Below are 13,222 nucleotides of genomic sequence, written 5' to 3' on the forward strand. Positions count from 1 at the left end.
TCCATTCCTCCCTCTGTTATCAATTTCTTGCTTCATTCCACTGTAGTCAGAGAAGATACATTGTATCATTTCAGTATTTTTTTAATTTATTGAGAATTGTTTTGTGACTAACATATGGTCTCTACAGGAGACTATCCACGTGCACTGGAGAAGAATGTGTATTTTGCTGCTGTTGAGAGAAGTGTTCTATACGTGTCTGTTAGGTCTAGTTGGTTTACCCATCATTCAAGTCTTCTATTTTCTTTTAGATCTTCTGTCTAGATGTTCTGACCATTATAGAAAGTGGTGAACTGAAGTCTCCTACTATTAATGCAGAATAGTTTCTCCCTTCATATGTCAATATTTGCTTCATATATTTTGAGGCTCTGCTGTTAGGTGCATATATCTCTATAATTATTATGTCTTCCTGTTGAATTAACCCCTTTATTAGTATATGGTGACCTTCTTTGTCCATTATAACAGTTTTTTATTTAAAGTCTATTTTATCTGATATTAGTTTAGCTACACAAGCTCTCTTCTGGTTGCTGTTTGCATGGTATATATTTTTTCCATCTCATCACTTTCAAACTACTTGTTTCTTTGATTTTAAGGTAAGTCTTTTACAAATAGCATATTCTTGAGTCACACTTTTTTATTCATTCTTCCAATATCTGCCTTTTGACTGGAGAATTTGATCTGTTTACATTTAAATTGGATCTTTCTTCTGCAGGACTTTCTTCTGCCACTTTGCTATTTGGTCTTTGTATCTCTTATACAGAACTTGTCCCTCAATTCTTCCATTAATGCCTAGTTTTGTATTTATTTGATTTTTGTATTGTGCCCTTTTGGGTCCCTTCTTGTTTCTTTCTGTATATATTTTTCCCATTCTTCTTTGTGATTACCATGGGGCTTAAATTTAACATCCTAAATCAATAACAATAATTTATTTCATACTGACTTAACTTCAATAGCATATACACACACACTGTGCTGGTTTGGATGTATTATGCCCCCAAAACACCATGTTCTTTGTGCAATCTTGTGGAGGCAGATGTATTAGTGTTGATTAGATTGGAATTCTTTGATTGAGTGTTTCCATGGAGATGTGCCTCAATCAACTGTGAGTAAAACGTTTGATTGGATAATTTCCATGTAGGTGTTACCCCACCCATTCAGGGTGGATGTTAATTGGATCACTGGAGTTGTATAAAGGAGTTCACAGACAGAAGGACCTCAGAGCAGCTAAGAGTGACATTTTGGAGAGGAGCTGCAGCCAAAATAGACACTTTGAAGAATGCACAGGAGCCGAGAGTGGAGCTGGAACACAACCTGGGATCAGCAGATGCCTGCCACGTGCTTTCTGAGCTAACAGAGGTTTTCTGGATGCCAATGGCCATCCTTCAGTGAAGGTACCTGATTGTTGATGCCTTAACTTGGACTCTGTATAGCCTTCAGACTGTAACTTTGCAACCAAATAAACCCCCTTTATAAAAGCCAATCCATTTCTGGTATTTTGCTTAATGGCAGCATTAGCAAACCAGAACACACACTTTTCCTTTACCCCTTTGCCCACCTCGACCTTTTTGTTGTACTTTTACAATGTATATTTTTATACATTGCATGTCTAAAACCATAGATTTGTCATCATTTTTTAGGCATTTTAGAACCTGTAAGAAGTAAAATGTGGCGTTACATACCAAAAAATACGACATAATAGTACTGGCATTTAAAATTACCCATATGGTTACCTTAACTAGATGTCTTTATTTCTTCATGCCACTTCAATCCAGTGTCTAGTATCCTTCCCCTTCTATCTGAAGAATTCCCTTTAGCATTGTTTGTAGGGCAGATCTAGTTGTGACAAACCCTTCAGCTTTTCGTTATCTGGGAGTGTCTTAATCTCTCCCACATTTTTGAAAGACAGTCTGGCTGTATATAAATTTCTTGGTTGACAATTGTTTTCTTTCAGCACTCTAAACAGTATCCCACTGCCTTCTTACCTATGTGGCTTCTGATGAGTAATTGGTATTTATTCTCACTGGGACTCCTTCTACATAACATGGTACTTTTCCCTTTCAGCTTTTAAAACTCTCTCCTTGTTCTTGACATGCGACAGTTTGACTGCTTTGTGTCTGGGCATGGTTATCTTTGAGTTTATCCTATATGAGGTTTGTTGGGCTTCTTGAATGTGTAAATTCATGTCTCTCATTAAATTTGGGAAGTGGTCTGCCATTATTTCTTTGAATATTCCTTCTGACCCCTTTTCTCCTCCTTCTGAGGCCCCCGTAATACATATATTGATATGTATGATGGTGTCCCACAAGTCTCCCTGGATCTGTTCACTTTTATTCATTCTTTGTTTCCTTTTGCTCCTCAACCTGAATCACCTCTATTATTTTCTCTTCAAGGTCACTAATTCTTCTGCCAGCTCCCATCTGCTGTTGAAACCCTCAAGGGAATTTTTCATTTTCAGTTATTGTGGTCTTCAACTCCAGTATTTTTCTTTGGTTCCTTTTTAAAATTTATGTCTTTTTATTGAGATTCTTTTATTGTTCAGTCATTGTTTTCCTGATGTCCTTTACTTCTTTCTCTATGTTTTTCTTTATCTCCTTGAATACACTGAGGATCATTTTTTAAAAGCATTTTTTTTTTTTTTTGGTATGTCCAAAGTCTGGTTGTCTTCATTTGGATGGGCCATCATTTCTTGTTTCTTTATTTATCTTGTAATCTTTTGTTGCACATGGTACATATTTAACATTTTAAAGTGTTATCTCTGGGATTTAGTCCTTGAGCTTTCTGTTCCTTAAGTTTGTATCCAGCTAGTGATATGACAGAGATTTCCTTAAGTGACATGGGCTAACAAAAACAAACTAACACAAAAAAACCTTACATAGTCTTTTCAAACTGACTCTGCTTGTTTGGTGCTCTCCTTTAGTTTAGCTCTTGTATCTAGAAGAATAGGCTTGGGCTGGCTTATGGCCTTAGGAATTCCCCATTTAGAGGAATTTGATTGCCCCCTCTACTCCCTATGAAATAGACTTTCTCCCCCTTGCTGGTCCTCTATTTTATGACTTCAAGCAGGTAATTCTTTGCTCCAGGCAATTTTGGCTTAATTGTTTTTTGCACTGCTTTAGCTTTCTACAAGCTGTTTCTGCCCGCAGTGCAAGTTCTGGGACAGCAAGTCAGAGAGGAGTTTCCTGGTTCAATGTTTTAGGCTGCCACCTGATAGATTGGTACTAACATACAGGCACCCCAACATGTGCATAGAGGTTACTCTGCTTCTTCTGGAACAGGACCTGGGACCCACAATTTGAGCACAGGCTGGCTCCATACTGTGTCAGGAAGGGGGTGACATGGGGAACATTTCGGGTAGATTTGCAAGTGTTGGGTTTTGAGGGAGCCCATGAGATAGAGGTTTCAACAGATGGTGAGTTGAAAATTAGGAGAGATCTTTAGATTTGGGAGCTGTCAGTAAGACATGGTTGAAACCATGCAGAAAAATGAGGTGGTAGAAAAAGAGAACACCACTTATTGAATGAGGTCATCCTATGTAATGCTTGAGGCCCAACCACAGATCCTAATCTGAGGGCCTATGACCTTTGGCTCTGAATTCTACTCCCAAGCAAGAAGTACATCTGCAAGTTTTTACCACATTTGCCCATTGGTAAATCAAGACAGGCACAATCTTTGCTTTCCAGGAAACTTTGCTTAGCTAAAGCATTCCTCCTATAACATATAATGAAGTTAGGAGAATTACTGCTGGATTCCTGGAATGCCAGCTGAAAGCCCCTGCTACCTAAGACCACTGTTCTAGCTTAGAGTTACCCTCCAGAGCCATCTGATCACCTGGGGCTGCAGAGGCTGAAACCTTGCAGGAACCTTGGAACACATCACTGTTGAGCCAAATGTTAATGTAACAGATAAAATGGTCTTTAAATAACCATATCCATCACAGTCCTCTCATCAAGCAGTTCAGGACTTGGGGCAAAATGCCAACTGTCAGGACACAATGAAAGAAGAGGAGTAAATACTGAGCTTAAGTGCTAAACCAGTTCCCTTGTTCAGTTGCCCATTACAGTCACCTAGGAAACTTAAGGAAAAAATCCCCTTGCCATTCCAATTAAATCAGAGCCCCTGGGGATGGACTTGGACATGAGCATTTTTTAAAAAGCATTACAGGTGATTCCAGTGCATAGCCCAGGAAGAGAGACATGGCTCCCAAACATAAAAATTTGTCACTGGAAAAGTTTCCTTTCTCCCTGCCCTCTCTCTTTCCTGGAAGTATATAGAGGTCATAAAAGTGATCTCAGTGTGTATGCCTCTCCCATGATCAGACTTTGGCCATCGGCTCTCCTTGGAGCTTGGATCAAGAGTGGCGGCTGATAAATCAGTTATCTCCTCATTCCCTAAGAACCATAGGAACAAAAAGGTCCACTGGGGGAACTGGAGAGAAGGAGGGAGAGTAGATCAGACCACAGGGATAGCAGGACAGCTTCTGTTGTGGCTGCTGACTCTTTCAGTTGGTATTTTCCCCTTTCCACTTCCTTTGCCATGAAAACATTCAAACCCTAGAACATCAGAGCTGTGAGGGGCCCAAATCATGGTCTCATCCAAAATGCTCATGTTAGTAGTGACGGTGGTGATGGGGGACACTGCAGGGAAATGAAGCAACCCACTGAGGTCACATGCTTGTTCCACCCCTCATAGTGACTCCATCATTCACCCACCTCTTAGAGAGACTCAGAGAACTAATACAACTAAAGGATGAAGACAGATGAAGCATCATCGTAAATGCTCGGGATACCACCCAGTAAGGAACTAGTTCCAAAATTAATTTGCCTACTTCTTCAGAGCAAGGCATACATTAAAACCCCAGGAATAGGAAACATGCAGCCTTAAAAATTGTGTTGAATGATGATTTGATGAAAACATTTGACACAATTGACTACCGCATCCTTCTTAAAACCACATTCTTAGGGACAGGACACATTTCTGATTGTTCTGCCTTTCTAAATGATAGTGCCTTCTCTGTTGCCTTCACTGCCCCACTGCTCCTTTTCCTTCTTGCACTACCCTCACACTTCTCTTGGGGTTCTCTGAAGCTCCTTTGCAGCTGTAGGGCTCCCTCAGGTCAACTTGAAACATGATCTGGCCCTACCCCCACATTTCACAAGACTGAAAACTGAGGTTCAAAGAGGGTGAGTGATTTGCTCAAAGTCACGGGGCTATTTAGTGTCAGGAATGGGACTTGAACCCAGATCTCCAGGCCCCCAGCTGCAGCCAGTGCTCAATCCACCAGACATAGTACGGAAAAAACATCAAAGGGTACTGACCTGTATAAAGCCCTTTCTTTGCAATTTATAAATCCTTGCTATTCAAAGTGTGGCCTATGGACCAGCAACATGGGCATCACCTGGGATCTTATCAGAAATGCAGAAGCTCAAGCCCAGCCAGACTGATGGAATCAGAATCTGCATTTTAGAAAGATCCCCTGGTGATTCTAATGCACATTAAAATTAGAGAAGCACTGTCCTAAATCACCATCTAGATATTCCTTCATGCATAGACACATGTATTAACACACACTGTGTAAAGCAAGTTGACAGGCACTGAGGAGATTATATTACCAGAAAAAAATACAAATAGAACATGTTTAAGAATTTAAAAAATTTTTTAATTAGTGACACATGAAGGCATTTAGCTGGGTATCACTGATACAATCAGAAATGATGGCTTGATTTCCATATAGAAATAATTGTAGGTTTAAATATTATAACAATTTATGATTAAAAATGAATCCAAAAAGTCATCATCCTATTCAGGGGCATGTGTCAATTTCCAGTGTTCTCAAACCAGCCTCCACTGGTTTTGAAATCCTTGGCTTGAATTAAAACCAAGATTCAGAGTTGACTTTCTTCAAGCCAGCACTGAGCACCAATTCCATTTTCATTATTGTGAAACTCCTGGCCCCAAATAACTTTGCTACCTTAATAAAGGCTGTATCCTTCAAAATTTCGTTGATCTTAATGCTGTAAAAAAATCATTTCTGGTGTGGATTAAGCAGGCCTACAGCACTCCTGATGTCTGCCAACTTTCTCCCTTCTCTTATTAACAGCAAGTTTCACGTCAAGAGCTTTGGCCTTTCCTTGTTTCTTAGCAACAGAGCTTTACAGGAAGTACAAGAGCAAGGACATAAACAAAGACTGTAACAGAACAAAGGCAGAGATGATAAACATATACACAGTGAAACACAAAACCTGTGAATGCGAGAATAATGGGGCCCCACTGGTAGAAGGAGAGAGCTTTTACCAAATCCCAGGTGTCACAGTTCCTCTGTTCTCCTTCTAGTGCCATCTTTGTGTGGTCAAACCACAGCCCTTACAAAGTTCTGTTGATGGTTCCAATTAACTGACGCTTGTAAATAACATCAAGTTCTAACTCGTGGAACTGAAAGACTCTGGGAAGAAAAGCAGTCCATGCACACAGCAGTAAAATCAATGCAAGCCAGGATGTGAGGGAGTAACCAAATGAGAAGCACAGATAGATGCTTAACAGATGCTCAAAGAAGAGGACTGGACTGGAGGCAAGGCGAGAGCTGCCCTTGTCTCACCGCAGACCAATCCTATTAGATTATCAATTTTCATGGCATGCAGAAGATGGCCACTCTACAACTCTGAAGTTGAAGCATTATAAATGGAACTGTAGAGAACACTGTCTCTCAGGGTCACAACTCCATATTCCCAAGAGAGAAAATGATTGATTCAGTTTGGATTGGGTATCTACCCCTGCACCAACCCCCTATGGCCAGGATCTGTCAGCAAAACTGACTGCTAGGAGACCATGCACATGGAGCATTTTGGAGAGAAGGATCAATTCCTAGAAAAGGGAATTTGTTGGTCCGTGAGCTGGGCACTACTCCAAAAGATGGTCACCTGTGAGGTGCAGTGACAAACCCAACATTTCTCTTCCAGCAGCAGCACCAGGGTCCAGAAGAGTCTGCCTGAGCCTCATGCCTTGATGCGACTTCACTGTCAGAGCTTTCCACAGGCAGAGCAGCAGCATTTCATGAGAATTCAGTGGGGGACAGTCACCCAAGGCTAAAACACTTGAGTCCTCTCAAACTCACCTTCCTTCACCACTCACCATAGCCTGTTTGCTATTCTGCACCTGGTCATTTCCTAATTCTTCAGTGCCTTCTCCTGAAATTTACTTTACTCTCTGTCCGTCCCTCTCCACTCAGGCTACTAGTCTTCTAGTGCAAGTACATCTAGACCAGTGTCAGGAACAAGGAGCTCTCTAGCCTCTGGTCAACCTTCTTTGTCCTCTTTCCAATCCCTTCCTGAGGTTTATTTTTCCAAAGGATAGACAAACATGGGTTATTTAAGGACTAAATATTAAAATGCAGGTTTCACTGTGGTTTTAGGCAGATGAGGCCTGAAGTCAGTGTGGTTATGCTCTAGAGCAATTCTGATGCTTGGATAAAGACAACATACAACAAACCTACTAATTTTATGTAAAGTATATGCTGATCATAAGTAATAAATTATATTGCTATTCATCATCTTACAGATAATGTTTTATTGACCCTGATCAGTTGGCACTACTGTATGAATTAGGATAGGATGCTTTTGGCTGCAGGTTAAAGAACACAACCAATATAGCTTAAATAATAAGAATGGTCATTACATCATATAACTAAAGATCAAGTTACAGGGGTCCTAGTATTCAGTCTCTGAAAAAGGTCATCACTGACCAGATACCTTACCATCCTCAACATATTGGTTGACCTGTTAGCTGGCTCCCATCAGACCCCAAGATTGTTGCCACAGTCCTAGGAGTCATGTATAGAACAATATGCTTCCTCAAGCATTTGATTTTATCAGTGAGGAAAACCATTCCCAGAGCCCTCCAGCACTCTTCCCCTTATTTCACTGGCCAGAATTTAACCATGTGTCCAGGCTTAAACCACTCACTGGCAAGAGGAATAGGACCACCATGGTTGGCTTAGGCCAATTAGAATTACCCCCAGGCCTGAGGAAGGGCCAATCTGCCCTGAGGCATCTGGCTAACTGATACCCAAACAAGTATCATCGGAGTTCTATTAGCAAGTTATTTGGGTAGGCAACCAATGGTATCTACCACTGCTCCCAATTCTAGGAAAGCATTTCCAGGACTAAAAAGAAGGTCCCTGTCCCAGGTGAGTGAGTCTCCCTGGCGACATGGGACATGGATACCAGAATGAGCCTGACCCTGGCATCGAGGGATTGAGAATGCCTTTTTTGACAAAAAAGGGGGAAAGAAAGGCAATAAAGTAAGGTTTCAGTGGCTAAGAGATTTCAAGTAGAGTCAAGAGGCTATCCTGGAGATTACGCCTTTGCAAGCTTCAGTTAGATATGCCAAATTACCACAGTATGATAAGCCCAAGTCAACAGTAATCCTGAAAACCCTAAAAAATACCTGGATCCCTATCTGAGTCTCTATAAAAGTTTTACTCACTAAGTTTATTCTTCAGAAACTTAACTCCTCCAGAGTGTTCCTAGGCCAGATAAGTCTCCAAACCCAGAAGCAATAGCCTCTTCAAGAACATCAACCAGATGTGTTACCCTTTCCCATAATGTCGACACCCCTTTTCAACATGAACAGTTTAGGATGGTCACTGCCTAGACATCCCTGAAGATTGGGAAAGTAATTAAACTAGAGAAAGGGGTAGTAACAGACAAGATAGAATTTAACAAAGGATTAAAAATACTGAATCTTTCTATAATTTTTTTTTCTGAGTTTCTATGGCATTAGAATAGCTAGAAGGAAAGAAATGTTATGGGTATAACTGTAACCCATAACATTCTTTGAAATTTGCTCTATAGCTACTTGTTAAATTGTACTTTGAAAGCTATCACTTTTCTATATATATGTTATATTTCACAATAAGTAAGTAACTGAAACTATGGTACTATAATACATAATGTTCTTGAAATTTCCTATGTAACTATTTGTTAAATCATACTTTGAAAGTTATCACCTTTCTGCATATATATTTCACAACAAGGAAATAACTGAAACTGTGGGACTGTAACCCATAAGATTCTTTGAAATTTGCTATCTACATGTTAAATCACACATTGAAAGTTATCACTTTTATGTATATACATTGCATTCACACACACACACACACACACACACAAAAAGAAGGAGGTCTCTGTCGTATCAAAGATAAAGCCAGGATTAAAAAGGTACTTTCAGGGGAGACCCGAACATGTCGGCCCCCTGGTTCCTTCACTGGGGCCTTAGCCGAACTGGACCCTGGCTGCTCCCGCCGCCTGTGTGCTTCCCCTGCTGGGCTCTGCACAAGCAGGTAGACAGCCCCGAATTCCAAAGCATCTACAGCCTGGACAAGCTCTACCCCGAGTCCAAAGGGCCGGACACCGCCTGGAGGGTCCTGGATGACGCACAGCAAGCCAGCAATGACAATCCTATAGATCACTTGACAATATCGTATTGTCGGAGTTGTGGTCCTGGGGGACAGAATGTTAATAAAGTGAATTCCGAGGCTGAAGTCAGGTTCCATTTGGCAATTGCCGACAGGATCACAGAACCCGTGCGCCAGAAGATGGTCATCATAGTAACCAAGGTCCCTGCCTTTCCCTCGAGTCAATCCCTCAGTGGCTTTCAGACTCTGTGGGACTTTGGTTTTTCCTTTGTTCTCTGCAGCATAAAAATAAGATCAACAGGTCAGGAGAGTTGATTCTCACCCCTGAAAGTAGCCACTATCAGTTCCGGAATCTGGCAGATTGCCTACAGAAAATTCGAGACATGATCACCGAGGCCAGCCAGATACCCAAGGAGCCATCCAGGGAAGATGCTGTACTCCGGAGAATCAGGGTAGAAAACATGAACTGGGAAAGGCTGAGAAAAAAGAGAATCAATTCTGTCATAAAGAGAAGCAGGCGGGTAGATATGGACTGACTCACCCTCTGTGGCCACCAAGACCACTTTTCAGGACATTTTGGCAGCAGAGACTTGAACACCAGAAAGAACTTCCCTTCCTTCCTTCCTCCCTCCCTCCCTTCCTTCCATTTTGCTAATACTCATCTATAAATCACAAAGCATTCATTTGGAATGAAGGTTGCAGGCACTGGTTGTGAAGGTCTTTAAAACAGCCATCATAGTGTTGTCTGACCTTGCCATTTAATGTATTAGCTGCAATAAAATTTTATACTCAAAAAAAAAAAAAAGGTACTTTCACTAAGCCGGCTATCTTGTTCTATCTGTGAGAGAAACTCAGCTATACTGAACTGTTCAGAACAAATAAGAGTCACAATGACAACAGTAATAGCAAACAATTACTGAGCACTTATCACATGCCAGGCCCTGGGTTAATATATAGGGGGTACTGTGCAGGGTCAGGACTAGGGTGAGTCAAGCAAGAAACCTTTGGGAACAAAGTTGAAGGATGCACTCGCTCTCAGAGCTGTGCATGTGCAGGTCAGCACCTGAGAGGGACCACCTCCTTAAATTTTGCATCCTAGGCACCTCACTTGTTTCACCCTAGTCCCAACCCTGATGCTGCTTTGTGCCGTCCAGAGCTACCAATTCCTTCATAATTAAAGCACACATTCCCTCACCTGCTGGGAGTGAGGGTAGCTGAGAGCTGTCAGCTGAAGTTCCTCTGAGGGGCACTGTCTCAGTGGCAGCACCCTTCCAATCACTGTTAAATGCAGAGGATAAAGGTGTCAATTCCAGAGCAGCCCTTGGGATTGGCTGAGGCCTTTCCTGTAACTGCATCACAGTTCATCTTCTCCTGCCCAATCTTATCTCCTTCATTCATAAGAGCACTCCCCAGTAATCTTCCAGCATGCAAATTTCCCTCCCATTTCTTGGTGAACCTGTCCTGCAACAGTTGGTGCAGGAGTGGTCTGAAAAAGCAAACCTTAAATAGGCTACAATGAGTTCCTCTTTCCCAGTGATGAGAAGCACTGACAGATCCTGATATGCACTAGCAGTGCAATTTTTAAAACTTTCCCTGGGATGGGATATAGTGTGTTTCGGTTTGCTAATACTGACATTATGCAAAATACCAGAAATGGATTGGCTTTTATAAAGGGGATTTATTTGGTTACAGAGTTACAGTCTTAAGGCCATAAATTATCCAAAGTAAGGCATCAACGATAGGGTATCTTCACTGGAGAAAGGCCATTGGCATCTGGAAAACCTCCATTAGCCAGGAAGGCACGTGGCTGGCATCTGCTTGCTCCTAGGTTGCATTTCAAAATGGCATTCTCCAAAATGTTGCTCTTGAGTGTTCTGTCCTCTCTTAGCTTCTCTGGAGCAAAGTGTCAGTAAAAGTCTGCTTTCAACGGCCGTCTTCAAAATGTCTCTCTAAGCTGCTCTGAGTCCATTCTGTTTGTCAGCTCTTTTATATGGCTCCAGTGATTTAACTAAGACCCACCTTGAATGGGTGGGGTAACACCTCCATGGAAATTATCCAATCAAAGGCCTTGCCCACAGTTGATTGAGTCACATCTCCATGGAAACATTCAATCAGTAGATTCCAACCTAATCAACACTAATACCTCTGCCCACACAAGATTGCATCAAAGAACATGGTGTTTTGGGGGACATAATACATCCAAACTTGCACATAATGTGGAAGGGCAGGCATTGACAGGTGCAATGCATCAAGCATTTGTGAGGTGGGGGTGGGTAATAATTAGAAGGACTATGGAATTGGATGGCTATTGCTAGGGGTGGAGATGCACTGGAGAAAGACATGAAAGGCTGAGTGTGCTTAATCACTCATTAAAGCTAAGTGTAAATACCAGAGGCCTCTTTGGAAGTATATAAGGAGATACTCATAATCTGCAGTCAGAGGATAGAAAAAGCTGAGCATCAGACCTAGTGCTTAATTATAAGAATAGAAGAGCCCTGGAGGAGGTTAAATGTGCAACCCAGGTCATGTGCCACATCAAAGCCTGGTCTCTGATTGGAAGGGGGTGAGGCCCTGAGACTTGGGACGGGTGACATCTAGACCGATGCACTGAAAAATCTCAAATTTCCAGGTTCCTCTGAACCCTCTGGGCCTGCAGAACTGGCTCACTCCTTCTGTTCAAGGCTAGCACTGCCCCATTGCCTGAAGACAATGCAGAGGCCCCTTCTTGCCTGTGGTAACTGCCTCCTAATATATATATATATTAACTATATATATGATATAGTCCCCTTCTACTTTGCATAGGACTGACTTTTGTGACCAATAGGATATTGCAGAAATGACCGAGTGTGACATCTGAGGGTACCTCCTAACAGACACTGTGGCTTCCGTCTTGCTCTTTTTTGGATCATCTGCACTGGGGGAAGGTAGGAGCCATGTTGTGAGAAAACTCAAGCAGCCTTATGGAGAGAGCCATGTGGAACTGAAGCCTCCTGCAAACAGTCACATTGCAAACCATTTCAGAAGTGGATCCTCTATCCCCAGTCAAGCTTTCAAATGAGTGCAGCCCCATGAGAGACCTTGAACCAGAACCACAGCTAAGCCATGCCCAAATTTCTGACCCACAGAAACTGTAAGAGACTACATTTTGTTGTTTGAAGCTGCTAAGTTTGGGAGATATTTATTACACAGAAATAGCAAACTAATGCACACTCTCAGGATCTACTCCCACCTCCCATTTTGGCCACTGGACCAAAAACTGGGGTTAAATCACCTCATAACCAAATGGAGAAAGTTCTGGATCTTCCACCAAAAAAGGGGGTGGTTTATACCCCAAAATAAACCACAAAATCTGGGTAGCATATATAAGCAGTACTAGGATATTATGTTTGTGACAGAGGATTTAACAGCACAGGAATTAGTACTGAGACCCACCTAGGATGGCTCTTGGAATCTTGGAGAAAACAGTGAAGTAGATGTGCCAGAACATTCATGGCAGAGAGTGGAAAAAGGGATCAAAAGGATGAGAGAACTAGGCATGCTTGAGTGGATACAGTAAAGTAAGATGGGAAAATGTACCAGATGACCTTGTTTCATGGGAGGCTCCAGAAGACATTTGGTTTATCAAACTGATAAGGAATGCCCTGATTAGAGGGGTATCAACATCATTGACAACTCAATGGTGGCCTCCTCTGGAGGGCAGATTTGATGGTGGTAAATATTATTACAGAACTGGGCTCATTGACAGCAATGGGGAATGGTAGGATCTTAATAAGAGGTCAGGTAGACAAAATGTGCAAGGTGATCACAAGTTTTGAA

General features: G+C 41.8%; 1 protein-coding gene and 1 long non-coding RNA gene across 2 annotated transcripts in view; one reads left to right on the forward strand and one right to left on the reverse strand.

Moving 5' to 3' along the window:
• LOC119534479 overlaps positions 1-13,222 on the reverse strand; it is a 103,670-nt gene that overhangs the window by 29,800 nt on the left and 60,648 nt on the right. The window lies entirely within an intron of this gene.
• Positions 9,233-9,942, forward strand: LOC119534477 (peptidyl-tRNA hydrolase ICT1, mitochondrial-like). Its single transcript, XM_037836882.1, has 3 exons — positions 9,233-9,298; positions 9,386-9,598; positions 9,688-9,942. Exons 1-3 carry the CDS (start codon positions 9,233-9,235, stop codon positions 9,940-9,942), a joined length of 534 nt encoding a protein of 177 aa, XP_037692810.1.

This window comes from Choloepus didactylus, chromosome 5 (genome assembly GCF_015220235.1).
Source record: "Choloepus didactylus isolate mChoDid1 chromosome 5, mChoDid1.pri, whole genome shotgun sequence".
Classification (NCBI taxonomy): domain Eukaryota; kingdom Metazoa; phylum Chordata; class Mammalia; order Pilosa; family Megalonychidae; genus Choloepus; species Choloepus didactylus.